Source organism: Bubalus kerabau, chromosome 4, assembly GCF_029407905.1.
Source record: "Bubalus kerabau isolate K-KA32 ecotype Philippines breed swamp buffalo chromosome 4, PCC_UOA_SB_1v2, whole genome shotgun sequence".
NCBI classification, from domain to species: domain Eukaryota; kingdom Metazoa; phylum Chordata; class Mammalia; order Artiodactyla; family Bovidae; genus Bubalus; species Bubalus kerabau.
Genome location: NC_073627.1, coordinates 12,443,214 through 12,460,152, shown reverse-complemented (window position 1 = coordinate 12,460,152; position 16,939 = coordinate 12,443,214). Strand labels below are relative to the sequence as shown.

The 16,939-nt window shown below is 46.2% G+C and overlaps 1 protein-coding gene across 1 annotated transcript in view; it reads right to left on the bottom strand.

Moving 5' to 3' along the window:
- The window catches only part of RPTOR (regulatory associated protein of MTOR complex 1), a 329,649-nt gene that overhangs the window by 187,764 nt on the left and 124,946 nt on the right, over positions 1-16,939 (bottom strand). Inside the window, exon 5 of the mRNA XM_055575332.1 lies at positions 769-927. Coding sequence (XP_055431307.1) covers positions 769-927 — 159 coding nt within the window. The remainder of the gene's footprint in view (positions 1-768; positions 928-16,939) is intronic.

The following is a 16,939-nucleotide window of genomic DNA, read 5'->3' as shown; positions in this document are numbered from 1 at the left end:
GGAAACTCACCTTCCCAAATATCAGGAATCACTGAAAACCTACACTGATTAAAACAACTAACTGGCATAAAGGGAGACCCACAGAACAGAACAGAGAGCTCGGAAACATACCTACTCACTAAGGAAACCTGACTGAGTCCACAGCTGGCATTAAATGGTAATGGTATCCACTTGAAAAAGAAAAAAGAATTTTAAACCCTACTTAAAAGTATGTGCAAAAATTAGTTTCAGGTGGATTAAAGATCCAAATTAATGGACAAAAATACACATCTGTGAAAGAACACATGGAATATTTCAGTGACCGTGGCATAAGGAAAGTCTTAAGAAGATACTAAATGCCCACATCCTAAGAGAAGACTGAACAGGGGCCACTTCAAAATAAAGAAAGCCCATCCACTAAGGGACATCACAAGAGAGCAGAAGCAAACAGACAGACCCAGAAACCAAGCCACAAACTCAGGGACATTTGCAACCAACAAAAATGGTAAAGGGTTACTGTCTAGGATACAAGGAATTCCTCCAAATAAGTAAGAAAAAGACACAATCTAAGTGAAGAACAGGAGACACCACTGCAAGAGGGGGAGCCTACACGGCCAACCTAGAAACCGGAAGGCACCTGCATTTGGTTTTGTGGAAATGAATCAACTATTGATGGCTCCATAGAAGCTACAGGTGAATAGGATCTGCAGCCAACCACCAAAACTTAAGGATTTTCTTGTAAAAAGATAAATAAATTGGATTCATGGGAATTTTTTATGGTGCACCCACCTTGTTGAAGACCCAGATCTCACCATTAACGGTGGGCCTGGGCACCCCATGGCCGTTGTAGTGGAAGAGGACCCGCTCCTCCTTGGCATTTCGGCGTAAAGACGTGCAAAGCTTCTTTACTTCATCCACAGTCGGATCGAGGCTCTGCTTGTACCGCGCCTGTTGCAGGAGACAAAGATTAAGAAACTTACCATGGATTCATAAGAATACATAAAACTTAAACTCCATCCTTTACTCTGAGTTTGCATTGAATGGACGCTGCACAAATAATCTCATGTCTCTCCATCTCCAGCTGGGATGATGCCTACTTCACAGAGAGGTTGTGAACATTCATTTACTCAACAAATATTTATTGCAAAGATCCCATGAGATAAATAAGTAATGCCTGCCACACAGTAACATGAGTAAAAGGTAGCACGACTGTGATATCAAAAATATTTCTTAGAAGCATTGAATCTCTTTGGAAAAACACTGGAATGTGGAAGAGGCAACTTACTTAAACACAGAAAGCTGTAATACAGTGGCAAAGGAGAATAGTTTCAAAAAGACAAGGTAAGAAAGCAAAATGCCCCTCTCTTGATTAGTCATATTCGCCCAGCTTAGCCCCCTCCCACTATTCCTGCCTAGACCCTTGCTGATGAAGCTAAAGAATACACAGAAATCAATACACATACACACACACACACACAATCGATAGATGGTTAAAGGACACAACTGTAAGGAACTCCCACTTTTAAAGCAACAAAGAAGATTAAACTTAACAAGAAATGCACAAAACTCTACGAAGGAAATTTTATAAAACTCTCCTGGAGAACAGAAGGAAGCATGAACAAACTGGAGATGCTCCCAGCCTGGGAAGATGCACCCACATTCTTAAGACATCAGTTCTCCCTAGGTTAAGAGTCCACATGTTCCCAATAAATATAACAACACTATTTCACGGAGCTGCTACTGAAGTTTGCATGGAAAATAAACATGCCAGAACAGCCATGAAAACAATGAAAGGAGAGGTTTGAGGAGTCCTGCTCACCGAAATTTCGACCTCCTCTGGGCCTCTGTAAGGAATCAAGTGAGGATCAGGGCCCAGAGAGACCAGCCTGCCAGGGAGCTACTACATAGTCCAGATTTAGGTCCAAACATGTTTCCTCATGCAGTCACAATGTTACGAACGCTGATTTTATTTCATTAGAAACTGTGCTGACACCAAGAGAACCTGAGTATGCCCCCTCTGCACAGCTTTCCAGCTAGGATGTGTGAAGTCCTGGTTCCACTGAAAGACCATTCAGTGTCCCCCGAGGTTAGTCCTAAACAAGAGTGTTGTTCTCCCCTACCACCCATAAGGTCACAGGGTTGACGTTACTCGGAGACATCAGTAAAGTTGGGGATTCATTATTTCTGACCTTGGCTCCATCAAGGTCTTCTCCTGTGGGATGCAAAAAATGATTCAGCCTCGTTTTCTTACCTGTCGCCCAGAAAGGACACATTAATGGACCAGCATGAAAGGCACTACAGATATTAATAATATACCTCCTGGGACTTTATGGGAATTAATTAATATTTTTAAGGGCTTTGAAATGAGAAGCACTAAATTAAATGTCACTACACCACGTTAAGGTTTTGTTTCAAAACGAGAATGCCTGGGATAATGGCTCCACGGCTGGAGGGAGTGCCGAGCACAGGAAGCATCTCACCATTTGGGAGATTTGTGACAACTGTCGCTGGGCGTATTAAATGACAGTGCAAGTCTCTGAAATACTGCCTGTTGTGCTGGGCATTGCTACTGTAAGTCCAAATCTCAAGACAGAATAAAATACAATGGTGGAAATTTCGGGGGATGTGAGAGAGCAAGAGAACAGAAGACGGAACAACGGGAGGAAGGAGGAAAGGAAAACTGGCCCTGGGCTTAGTGAAGGGGATGGGGCTCCAGACTTCACTTCCTTCCAGGACTGTCTCCTGCTAACTCCAAATGCTAACAAAGCTAACAAAGCCTAAGTAGACTCTGCCTTCCCTGCGGAGGCGGCCCCTCCTCCTGCAGATTCCAGAGGCTACGCAGTGTGGGGGCGGGGCGGGGGGGGGGCGGTGACTCTGCTTCAAGACGCTCAGTGGGCAGCGGAGGCCCTTCTCCATCTGGTGAAGCCACAAGGGGTGCTGCTGTTGTGCCTGCAGGAGAATAACAGCAATGCCCGGGGAGGAGCAGGGGCTCTGCTGGGTGATCTCACACCAGAATCCCATAAGGAAGAAACCTGTGCTACTGGAGCAGCACTGCCTGTGCTCCTCTGGGGTTTCTAGTAAAGATTACTGCGCATTACTCGACTGGGAATGTGATTATGAATAATGTTATTTCCATCCTTCTATGGCAATGAGCAATACCTCAAGTTCAGAACCAAGAAACAGAAATGCCTGAGAAATTTTCTCAGAACTGTCCAGGAGGAATAAACATACTGTTGGATTTGGGGCTGCTTCTGCCTCTGTTCCAAAGTCTTGCTAAGATTTCACCCTCTCCCTCTTCTTCCCAACTAGGAAGCAAAGGCTTTCAGGAAGCTGCTGGGCAGGGGGAAGGTCAGGTCTGCTCAAAGGACACCTGTCTCAGGTGGTGTCCCATGTAAGAAAACTCCAAGCCCTTGGCAGTTCAGGAGCTTTATGCCACCACCCCTCACAAAACACTTAGCGCCCTTTGCATCCTCAACATCACTACCGAGGCCAAGCCACTGCGACCATCACCACCACCATTATTATCAGCACCTCCAGAACCAACACCATCACCACATTCCTCTCCCCTCCTCTCCCCTCCCCTCTATCTGCCCCTCCCCTTCCCTCAGATTGCTCTGACTGTTGTCTCTTACCTCTTCCCAGGTCTATGCTCCTCTGTCAACCTCTAATGTGACTGTGACTCAGCTTCCCTTCTTTTTTCACACTACATGCTCCTCCTGGGCAGCATCTCTGAACAAACCCATGGCCAAATTCCTTGTCGTGCTCCACATGTGCCCACCCTCTGGGGTCCCGGCCATAGTCACCAGCATCAGTCCGTACCGAGTCACTCAAACCACACCCCTCGGGGCCTGTCCTTTTCGATGCTCTCCTTCTCACCTCCCCTTCATCCAGTGACCCGAACATGTGGCTGTACCACCTCTGCCTTCAGCAGGGGTCAAACAGCCCCCAACTCTCCCCAGGATTCCAGACCATCCTCTCCAAATCTTTCCATTCAGTCACAGCCTTCCTGCTAAAACACACAGCAATCAGGCCACTTGCCCCTGAAAATCAAGTCCTCAGTGGGGGCGTCTGCTGCCCCCAAGACAGCCACCATGCCTGACCATGGCACAGACACCTTGGCCACCCCACCCCCACAGCCCTCCACTCAGCCACCGTATCTTTCCCAGGGGTCCTGAGCAAGCTGTGCGCTTTCACACAGACCCCAAAGCTACTCTGTTTTTAGGAAGAATACAAGGGCGAGGTGTTGTGCAGCACAAGTACACTGTCCAGTTCATTTGCATGTTTTATTTCTGCTTAAATGTTTTCACTATTTCATAGTAAGATGCTATCCTGTATAATTTTTTTCCAGTGTTATCGTGAGACTGTTCCCTCAGCCCCCAATCTCTTAATCGAAAAACAAATGAAAACCAACAACTGTTTACCTTTTAAGTTGAAATGGAAAACTTGAGTCCTTGAAGTGCAAACAGGAGGCAGGAGCCTCCTGTAAACAGGTGTTCAGTCTATAAATTCCCCGCGCCCCGCCTCCCCCCGCCAGAATCCACTCAGCCCTAAAGGAACTCACAGACACTGCGCTGGCTCTGAGCGTCACACCTATGGAAACAGGTGCAGTTTTCATCTAAAATGTAACCAGAGCCTTCCCAAACTCATCACCAAAAGGTGGATCTCGAACAAATCAAAACCATCTCATGAAACAAGAAGGCAGCCCAGAGCCCTTCGGCAGAGCGGGAGCAGAGCCCCAGCCCAGCCTGGTGCCCAGCCTGCAGGCCTCACCTTGGCCTTCGTGCTTGTGCACTTGTGCAGCCTGCGTCTGGTCACTCAGTACAGGTAGAGCCAAGCTTAGTTGCTCTTCAGAAATAAAAGGGCAGTCTAGAAACAGAAGTCTCCGATCATTTTCCAATTGGTTCCCACCTTTTCATATTATTCTGGAATTTTATGTCACATACAGAGATAGAATGTATAAGCCATCATACTGACCCCTTCGGAGGTCCCTGGCTCTGAGAGTGGCTGACAGATTAGGGCCGTTACACCTGCCCAGGTCATCACTAGAATAAGAGGCTCATGACATGTGCTCTGCAGAGAGATCTGATCTGACTTTGATTCATGTCTGCCTCAACAATCCAGGGCCCCTTTTTACCATTCATTAAGTAGTAATTTATTTTCTGTCTTCTAAGAATCTCTCTTCTTGACTCATAGTCCTCAAGGCTCCAGCACAGACTGTTCTAGCAATCTGCTCCACCCACTTCACAGTGTTAGTTGAGCAGCAGACACAAATATTTTCAGGTATCCCACCACCCACACCCTGCCAAGATCTGCCAAGGGCAGTGATGTCTCAAAGGAGGCTTTGACTGTGTTAAGACAAGTGACTGAACCACCTCACCATAGCCCGCCCTAAAATCAAGTTCCAGTCCATTTCCAGGCCTGACAGTAAAGCCACCAGCTGTCAATGTTCCATCAAGCCTCCAGGGAAAGACAGGCTGCAAGCAGGCCAAGTTTCAGTGAGGTCCCTTGGAAAGTTCTGGAGTCCTCCTGGTCACCTCCTGTCCACTCCCTCCATACCCACGACAGCTCTACGGTGGCCTCTTTCCCCTGGGTCTCTGTTCTGCCTCCACCCCTCCCCACTCAATACTGGAGATGAGTCGCACAGCAGTCAGGTGTGCCCAGTGGTGAGTCCCTCCCCTCTGCAAGAGCAGGGGTCCCTGATATGGAGGGCTTGGGTTCATCCCCAGATCAGTGATTTACCAGCCATTCAACTTGGGAAAGCTCACAAACCCAACCCAAGCTCAATTTCCTCCTCCGTAAAACAACTAAAATACTACTGTCCCTGACTACTCCCTAGGCTGCAGGGACCACATGAGAAAGTACTTGTCATTAAGCTGGAGGACACAGATGGAGCCTGGCACTGGCGCTGTATTTCTGATATACCAGCCTCCTGACCTTCACACCCACTGTGCAAAGTAGGCATTGTCATCATATCTGTCTCACAGATAGGGAGCTGGGGCACAGAGAGGTGCGGCAACTACCACGAGGTCACACAGCTGGCACGGGGCCAGCTGACTTCAGAATGGGCCCTGGGCGGGGGGTGGGGCAGGGCCCATTCTGAAGTCAGAAGCATGAAGACATCCATGGGAACTCGGAGACCAATGGTGAACTTTCTCGTGTTGCTGCAAACTGGGGACAAGCAGGGAGTAGAAAGACAGACCAGCCCTCTCTGGCCATCCTCACGTGCTGGCATCCTGTCGTGCTTCAATATGACCCCTGGGCTCTGACACCCCTCTAACAGGAAGGCCTTCCTCTCAAGAAGGGCTAATAGCCTGAGCACCTGCCTTGACTGAGCAGCAAAGATGAAAACTGCTTCAGAGACTGAGAATAGCTTAAGTCACTCATGGCTACTGATTTTTCCAAATAATTCCACATCAGCACTGACTCTCTCCTTACATTAATGCCGGACTACCTCCAAGCAATATCAATAACTGCTAGTGACCTGAACATTCAAAATTTACTAATCTGCCTGATGGGCAGAGCAGGAGAAAACTCAGAATGTAATAAGCTGTATGCAGCAAGTGGAGGGGGCAGGAGAGGGAAGACTGAACCTCAGTCCCTAGGGCCAGAGCATTCACTGGACACAGGAATGCGGGCATCCCAAGCCTGCAGTTGTGCTCTGACCCACTGCTCCAGCTGCAGAGAACTTCTGGAAACAGCTCATATATGTTATCTTTGGCAGTAACAAAATGAGCAAAGGGAATAAATAAATACCTAGCAGAGTGAGGAGGAAATAGGTATCATTAAATGGTTGCCAAACCAGGCCAGGATAGCGGTCTGCTGGGGTGTGCCCACCACCTCGAGCCAAGCTGGAATTCATTCAGAGAAACAGCCACCAAATTGACTCATGAGAAGGTGTCCCTGCTTTATACCTCCTACCATCAGAATCCACTCTGAGTCAAGCACCAAACAGGGCTGCCCCAGGGTCCAGGAGCCAACAGGGGGGTCGAACTCTCAGAGTCTATATCTCCAGCTAGTCTATGGCCATAAATTCAAACTTTCATCTGCCATAAGAAGCATTCTTGCTAACCCCATTCATTTACTTTTCAAAGAAATTTCTCATTTCTTATTAGATTTCTTATAATGTTCAGGATCATGTCTGTAGGGGCTAGTCTGATTTCTACATGGAGGCTCAACAATCTGCAAGTGACAGGATAGGACGAGCTGCTGGCTCCAAGACAGCTCTGGAAGACCCCAGGGACCTCTGAGCAGGGCCCCAGCCTCCACACTGAAAGTCGAAGAAGTCTGCCTTCCAGGTCCGCGCTCATCTGCTCCACAGAATGTTTTCTAGAATACTAGTTTGGATAATTTCATCGCCCCATGGCAAAATGCCCTGGCTTCTCTCTGCTCACTCACCAGTACAACCTGACTTCCACCCTGAGTGGGAGGAGAACGGCTGTGCCTGTAGCGCCCAGGCCTCGGCACTAGAGCTCCCAGGGCCGGGGAAACCCTGCTGGCAGGCACGCGTGGGCGAGAAATGCTGAACGCTAGCACCGAAGGGTCACTATACAAGGTCAGAGTAACTCCTGGTGTTTTCAACATGTATCTTCCCAATAAGAACAGTTTTACATGAAATCTATAAAATCACTGCCTCTCTTTCCTTTATGTATTATTCAATACCAATTTTCTCTTCCTTCCTTAATTTGCAAAAGAGGCAGGAGAGAACGAGAAGAGCTGGTTTAGTATTCAAAGTCCAGAAATAGCAACCATAGCTTTGAGATGGGGTCTGAGTTCACTTGTGAAATAAAGGGCTAGTGTGGTCTCTGCAGACATGCTTAGACTCTCCCCTCAGTGGATGTGAGAGACACTATTGTCATCAGAGAGCAGTTCTGTCCCCGAGGGCACATTTGGTCTGGAAGTAGGCTTGGTTGGTACAATGGGGGGTGGTGGTAGTTCTCTTGGCATCTGATGGGTAAATGTCAGGGAAGGTGCTAAATATCCTACACCTATGCTCACAGTGTGTGCGGACATTACTGCCACAAAGATAAATCATCTGGCCCAAAATGTCAACAGGGCTGGGTCTGAGAAAGCCTGCTTTAGAGGGAAAATATGAAGCTTTGATTTTAATGAGGACACACTGATCCTAATCTAATAAAGTGAAAAAAAAAAAAGGTGAAGAAAAATGTATTTAATATACGACCATTTATCCAAGAGGGTAACAAATGCGTGTAAATATACATATATTTATATACATATATATATATATACTGTTCAATATATACTGCTCAGCAATACGTGAACCGTCAACTTCCAGATGTTCAAGCAGGATTTAGAAAAGGCAGAGGAACCAGAGATCAAATTACCAACATCTGCTGGATCATTGAAAAAGCAAGAGAGTTCCAAAAAGACATCTATTTCTGCTTTATTGACTATGCCAAAGCCTTTGACTATGTAGATCACAATAAACTGTGGAAAATTCTGAAAGAGATGGGAATACCAGACCACCTGACCTACCTCTTGAGAAACCTGTATGCAGGTCAAGAAGCAACAGTTAGAACTGGACATGGAACAACAGACTGGTTCCAAATAGGAAAAGGAGTACGTCAAGGCTGTATATTGTCACCCTGCTTATTTAACTTCTATGCAGAGTACATCATGAGAAACACTGGGCTGAAAGAAGCACAAGCTGGAATCAAGACTGCTGGGAGAAATATCAATAACCTCAAATATGCAGATGACACCACCCTTATGGCACCAAGTGAAGAACTAAAAAGCCTTTTGATGAAAGTGAAAGCGGAGAGTGAAAAAGTTGGCTTAAAGCTCAACATTCAGAAAACTAAGATCATGGCATCCAGTCTCATCACTTCACGGCAAATAGATGGGGAAACAGTGGAAACAGTGGCTGACTTTATTTTTCTGGGCTCCAAGATTGCTGCAGATGGTGACTGGAGCCATGAAATTAAAAGACGCTTACTCCTTGGAAGGAAAGTTATGACCAACCTAGACAGCATATTAAAAAGCAGAGACATTACTTTTTCAACAAAGGTACGCCTAGTCAAGGCTATGGTTTTTCCAGCGGTCATGTATGGATATGAGAGTTGGACTATAAAGAAAGCTGAGCACCAAAGAATTGATGCTTTTGAACTGTGGTGTTGGAGAAGACTCTTGAGAATCCCTTGGACTGCAAGGAGATCCAACCAATCCATCCTAAAGGAGATCAGGCCTGGGTGTTCATTGGAAGGACTGATGTTGAAGCTGAAACTCCAAGACTTTGGCCATCTGATGCAAAGAGCTGACTCACTGGAAAAGACCCTGATCCTGGGAAAAATTGAGGGTAGGAGGAGAAGGGGACAACAGTGGATGAGATGGTTAGATGGCATCACCGACTCAATGGACATGAGTTTGGGTAAACTTCAGGAGTTGGTGATTGACAGGGAAGCCTGGTGTGCTGCAATTCATGGGGTCACAAAGAGTCAGACACGACTGAGTACTGAACTGAACTGAACTGAACTGAACTGATACTGTTTAAACATTTAAACAATTACCTACAGAAGAAAGGGGGACAGCGGATGGCAAGGACAGGAATAGAAGCCAGATTTGAATCCACCTGTCAAAACAGGGAACACGGGTTTGATTCCAGGTCTGGGAAGATTTCACATGCCATGGAACTAAGCCCATGCACCAAATCAACTGAGCCTGTGCGCCTAGAGTCCGCGCTCTGCAACAAGAGAAGCCACAGTGAGAAGCCTACTTACCACAATTAGAGTAGCCCCCGATCACTGCTGCAACCACAGAAAGCCTGAACAAAGCAATGAACACCCAGTGTAGCCAAAAATAAATAAATACATTAAAAAAAATTTTTAAGCAGTTCTTTAAAAATTCTAAGTAAAATGAGACAAATGAACCTAATTGTGTGTTCAATTGGCTACATAACCAGGCAGACAGGGACTCTTCAGTGTGACTGTATCTACACCCTGATATCAGAAAGAACTGAACACACTTCGTGTACAGTTGGCAGTAATGGCATCAGAAATGCTGGTTTTGCTTCTGGAAAGGGCTGAGTATAGGGTGGGATGGTGTACCTAAGTACTTCAACATCAGTACTTAGGTGGTGTCCGCGAAGAACATTAATGCTCAGGGTGGGAAAAACAGATACAGCTTTAAGACCCAGGGGATTAACTAAAACCTTGCAGTCCTGAAGCTGAACCAGCAAGAGCTCAAAACGCATTGTCTTTAAAACAGAGAGAAAGAGCACATGGTAGAGACTGCACAGCAGTGGTCACCTTCAGGCTCAGGTTAGGCTCTAAGTAACAACGCCTATTAGGGGAAACCAGTGAACCCTGGAGACTTGGCTGAATTCAGGCCTGGAGCAGAGGATGTACAGAATGAGTACACAACATCCTGTCTTGTCATAGGAGATAGGAAAGAAGTGATCAAAGACTTCCAGACCTGTAGCAAAGAGAACCAGGAGCCAATTTAAAGAGGCTTTAAGTGGCCAAAGAGAAAACATGAGCATCAATGATTAACAAATGCAACAAACTTTTATTGCACATGAAAGATAATGGAATGCATACCCCATACCCGTTACCTCTGAGAGAAGTGCATTCATTATTTTGCAGTGGGATAAAAAAAAAAAAAAGTATTCATATTGGCTTTCCTATATGAGGTATATCTCAAGATACCGAAATAATAGATGAGAGGAAATTTCCCTTCTTAGCAATATACGAGTTAAGAGACAAAGGGGAATAATAGAGCACCACCTTTTTACAACCTCCAGTGGATGGGTCCAGGTAACGATAGCCAGTGGCTGCTAACTTTACAGAGAGAAGACAAACCATTCATCATACATATCCTAAAGGAAGTACATACCATCACCTATGGAATGTTGTGTCCCCAAAGCTCCCTCCAACTGGAGGAATCTGGTCAATCCTGAGGGGTGAGGGAAGGGTTGGCAGAATTCAGGTTTCAAGGAATTCTATAGGGCACATAACCTGATTCCTTCAATCAATATTTGCAGGAAGAAGCAGAGATGGATAATTGGTACAGGATGGGAGAAGGGGCTTTTTAGATAAATTCTATGGATTAATAGGGTAGATCAATCAGTTATAATGTATCCACCTTACTTACATTCTGATTCAAATAAATAAACTGTGTGTGCATGCGTGTAGTTTTTTAAAGTCATAATTACCTTCAAGATACACTGAAATATTTACAGATGAAATTACATGATGTCTGGGATTTGCTTCAAAATAAGCCAAGGGAGTGGGTAGGAGAGGGGGGTGGGTGGTGGTGTAGATGAAAGAGGACTAGAACAAGTTGATAACTACTGAAGAGAGATGATGGGGAGATATGAAAATTTTCCACAATAAATTAAAATTAACTCTGATGCTTTAAAATTAACAAAGGAATAAGCCACAGAAACAAACAGGCAAACAAGCAAACAGCATTTCAAAATGTTGCCATAATTAAAATGGAACTCCCCTAGAATTGTTTTTATGCATAACTTAATGTCAAAATTGGCTATTTTTGATTAAAATTTGCTTATATGAAGCATTTTGGAATGACATCTAAAGAAGGTGTTCAGACAGGTGAAAAACTTATGAACGTGTTTTTACCAATAATCTGAAAGATTAACATACCTGGGGAAAAAGTTTCATAAATATAGCACAGATATTGGTATTTCTCAGAAACCGGTCTCGTGTTTCATACACAATAAGGAAGTATAATAATGGTTCAGCTTTCTCAGAACTAGTGTTGATTTTTCACCGTGGGTCACATTTCCCAGCTGACCAACTAATGCCGTTTTGCGCAGCCACTGCCTCTAATGGGGTTGACAAAGCACTCTGGCCACATCATCTCCTCTGTCTGCATTACAAAAGCACTCACCGTCCTGCACTGGAGGCTAGACTCTGGGAGCAGGCCTGTACCCCATCATGCTCATTAGAGGCCAGCAAGCCAGGGGAGCACAGGACAGTGGGGGCACAGGGCCCGCCGTCCCTGCCAGGCAGTCTGTGGCTTCTGTGAGTAAACAAGTAAGTGACCATCATGCAAGCTGAGGCGCGTAGCGGTGTCTCTAGAAGCAATGCTGCCATGCAGTTGGTGCTATTTGTGAGTGAGAGGAGTATCAACTGGCCTGGGGAGGTATCCTGCTTGCTTTAAAGAGCGAACTAAGGAACTGGAAGGAATGATGCTAAAGCTGAAACTCCAGTACCCTGGCCACCTCATGCAAAGAGCTGACTCATTGGAAAAGACTCTGATGCTGGGAGGGATTGGGGACAGGAGGAGAAGGGGTCGACAGAGGATGAGATGGCTGGATGGCATCACTGACTCAATGGATGTGAGTCTCAGTGAACTCTGGGAGTTGGTGATGGACAGGGAGGCCTGGTGTGCTGCAATTCATGGGGTCGCAAAGAGTCGGACATGACTGAGCGACTGATCTGAACTGAACTCAACTGAAGGAACACAACAAAGGTCCGTCTAGTCAAGGCTATGGTTTTTCCCATGGTCATGTATGGATGTGAGAGTTGGACTGTGAAGAAAGCTGAGCGCCAAAGAATTGATGCTTTTGAACTGTGGTGTTGGAAAAGACTCTTGAGAGTCCCTTGGACTGCAAGGAGATCCAACCAGTCCATCCTAAAGGAGATCAGTCCTGGGTGTTCATTGGAAGGACTGAAGCTAAAGCTGAAACTCCAGGACTTTGGCCACCTGATGTGAAGAGCTGACTCATTGGAAAAGACTTGATGCTGGGAGGGATTGGGGGCAGGAGGAGAAGGGGACGACAGAGGATGAGATGGCTGGATGGCATCACTGACTTGATGGACATGAGTCTGGGTGAACTCCAGGAGTTGGTGATGGACAGGGAGGCCTGGTGTGCTGCGATCCATGGGGTCGCAAAGAGTCGGACATGACTGAGTGACTGAACTGAACTGAAGGAAAACAAAATGTGAAATAATCAAATAAATGTTTATAAATACTCAGAGTAACATTTTTAGGCAGTCATGCCCAGAACTGGAAATGCCACTTGCTAATACTTACCTGGCAACCCGTCAGAATGGCAGTGGCCAGCTGCTGTTTTGTATAACAGGCCGCTACAGGGCCAGCTTCCCCCAGAGAGGGGCCCCTGTGTGCACCACACAGCCCACTCACCCCTCTCACCCCCAGGGCTCAGGGCTGGGGAGCAGAGGCTGGGCTTCAGCAACACTTGTCCAGTCAGGATGTAGCCCTGAGCTGGCAAAAGACTACATTCTTGCCACTGCCCTAGAGATACATCTAGTCTCAGGAACAGGACCAGAGAAACTAGTAATACAGGATGGGCAATGAGTCACATTGGCTGCCTTCCTCACCCCTTCGTCTCTCCGGCTCACACCTTGTCCCACCAAAGAGGCTGGTGTGGAGGAAGAAATTTTCCTCTACCCTTCTAGGTCTTTCTGACGGGACTAAGAATTAAACTGACATGTGACTGTTTAACAGGATAAAATCAAACAAAAGTTTAATAGCACATATACGTGGGAGAGGGGCTACCCAGGTGGCGCAGTGGTGAAGAACCTGCCTGCCAATGTAGGAAACACAAGAGACTCCGGTTTGATCCCTGAGTTGGGAAGATCTGGAGGAGGAAATTGCATCCCACTCCAGTATTCTTGCCTGGAAAATTCCATGGACAAGGAGCCTGGCAGGCTACAGTCCATAGGGTCACAAAAGGTCGGATATAACTGGGTGGCTGAGTTCACACACACAGTAGCTGCATGGGAGAGATCCAGGAAAACTGAGGGACTCACTAAAATGACTGAAGCCCTCGCTCAGTTTACCATCTTCAGCTAAAGACAAGAGAAAACGGTGGTGGTGGGGACTTCAAAGGGGAAGAAGGCAATTCAGGCAGAGACTAAAAAGTTAATGTTTGGTAAACAAATGTCTGCTGGGCCCTGCACAGACAATGGGATACAGAGAAGGAATTTAACAGACAGACTTTGATGGGTTCAGGTTTATACTGTACTTATCTATGGGGGTGGCTCCCTTCCTCTAACAGGTCCTGCATCTCTAGTCTTGAGGTTCAGGGGAAGGTCTAAGTTTCTTCCTGAGTCTTTTGGGCATTGGTCATCCATTGCTTTCAGTTTAAAATAATCTGCATGCCAAAGAGACATTTGGGGTGGCAAATTTTGTTCTCCTACAAGGCTGAATGTTTTCCAGGCACCAAGCCCAAGCAGGGAGACCTAAGGACAAGCCAGCTGAAAGGCTTCTGGAACAGTGTTCTCACAAAGAGAATGGCTGTTCCTCCTCCTTTCTCCCTTTGAACACAACTCTATGGATGTGATGTTTGGAGCTGCAACAGCCATCTTGTGATCATAAGGGCAGAGTCAAGAAAACAGAGAATCTTCCAGAATCTTGATGCTACTAAACCATATATATATATCTGATCCTAAAGCCATTTATCTTCAGACTTCGCAATAAACTTTTATTTGCTGAACCAGAGAAAAAGTACATATAATGGCTGAGAGGATGAACTCTGAGGACAGAGAGAATTGCAGCTCATACTAGGTTTGTGATCTTGGCAGATTATTTAACTTCTCCATACCTCCATTTCTTTATCTGCAAAATGGAAAGGCAGGGGTGGGAGAAAGAGGGAGCTCACAGTTTTTGTGAAGATTAAATGAGTTAATACATAAAAGCTCTTGGAATAGTGTCTGGCACACACTACCCATTATTGGAATGGTTACAAATGTTACTTGTTAACAGGAGCATCCCAACTAATCAATTTCCTTCTCCCAGCCCAACACCAGGTCCTCAGTCCTGAGCCCTCCTTCTATGTTCTGCTCCCTAAACTCCCCATTCCTAAAGTATTCTGACTACTTTTCTGCAGATGTCTCTGAAACTCAGGCAACCAGCCCTGATTCCTCTCCTGTTGTTCCCAGTGCCGCCTACTCCGCCTACTCTGTGTGCATGGTCTCCTTCAACCTGATGCTTCCTCCTGACTCCCTATTTCTCTGCATTTCTCCCAACACTGAACATACTGGCTCACGCATACTGAACAGTCAGTCACTTAATATGAAACATACGTTAAGTGAACGAATGTGTTATGTGTTTGTGCTCAGTTGTGTCCAACTCTTTAAGACCCTATGTTCTGTAGCCCACCAGGTTCCTCTGTCCCTGGGATTTTCCAGGCAATACTGTAGTGGGTTGCCATTTCCTTCTCCAGGGGATCTTCTGGACCCAGGGATTGAACCCATTTCTCTTGCGTCTCCAGGACTGGTAGGTAGATTCTTCACCACTGTTCTACCTGGGAAGCCCAAGTAAATAGATACTGTTGGCTATATATATATATGTCAATAAAACCCTATAATTTTCCATAAAATTAAAACTTTCAGATATGTTATGGTTAGGACCAAGAGACTAATGAAGAATGAAAACACAGTAAATTTGACCTGGACTACCTGTCTGTTCAATTCAACCAATTTGTTGAGCCCAAAGCTTGAAGCTCTGGGCACTAGACTGCAGGGTGGCAATGGGCTGTCATGTCGAGGGTGAGGGAAGCAAACGCCACGGAAGGGGAAGCCTCAGGAAGTGATGTGAAGTCAGACACAGCCTGTGAGACACAGGCCACCAGGAGCTCACAGGGCAAAAGCTGGGGGCACTCCAGATGGTGCAAACATCACATTTCTGAGCTTCAGAATTTACTGTTAACCTCACTATGTCACACATTTTAAATCTTAAATATTACACTGTGAAGCCATCACTTCATTCCAGTGAATGAGCACTCTAGAACAGGAAGCAGTCAGAAATAATCAACATAAACTATGCAGACACTTTTCATTTTCCTTTTTCAAAAAAAAGAATTCTGTGGCTATGCCATGGCACTCGTTTTACATGATTCTTCACACATGCAAAAAAGCACATCTTCCAGTCTGAGACACAGAGACGAGCATCCAGCAAGCGCAGAGTGAGTGCTGGCACAGGGGACTGGTGGGGGGCAGGGGCGCTTCTGACCTGTGGCACCTAGCCTGTGGAAACAGAGCTGCCTCATGGGAAACAGCCACAAGCCACCCAAAGGAATGCACTCTGGTTACGGAACACCCAGACAAACAGGTTCCACTCCTTGTTACTGACTTGAAAGAAAACAAGAGCTGGCCTTCAGCCCTAACTAGAATTGATAGGTTCAATAAGCTATGTGATTTTCACCCTCACAGCCTCCACCTTAAAGGCTCCCATTAAAATAAATCACGAGCAAGAGTTAAAATAAGTCACATTTAAGGGTCCAAAGCAGCATGGCTCAGAACCCCCTAGCTAGGATGGGGGCCTCACCAGCTATCCTTGTATACATCTAATTCCTTCTGTTCAGGAAAGTGCCTGAGACATGTGGTCTCATTAACAGAAAATCATTCTTTCCAGCCTTCCCAGGAGGAACACCTTCTAGGAGACTGACTCACTGGAGAGAAATCTGAATTATGCAAATGGTTCAGGAAGGAAGACCTAGGAGTAGAGTCCCTTTTCGCTTTGTTTGGTGAAGCATAAACATGGCCACAATTACAAAAGGGCAGAGCCACGTGGGACGTGGAGGAATGGGTCTGTTTCCTAAACTGCAAACGGGACCGACTGCATCTGCTCCCGGGGCTGCTGTGGAGAGGATGTGAGTTTGTACTGTCAGGGCTGCACCTGGGGTCAGGACACAAGTTATGAGCAACACTACTAAGCTGTGGACACCCCCTGCGCGCGCGCGCGCGCACACACACACACACACACACACACACACACACACACACAGAGTTCTTCATCTCAGAGACACAAAATCTCAGAAATAAGTAGCACTGGATGTCCACTGGTGGCTAGACAGAGCTGGGAGATTTGACTCCTACAAAAATCTTCTGCCACTGTCCACCCTCTCCAGGCACAAGATAACCCTGCCCTCCTGAAAGGTCACCATCACACTGCCAACTGGCAACATCTTTCCCCTTGAGGACAACAAACTCCTCGTGGGGGATCTGTGCTCTGC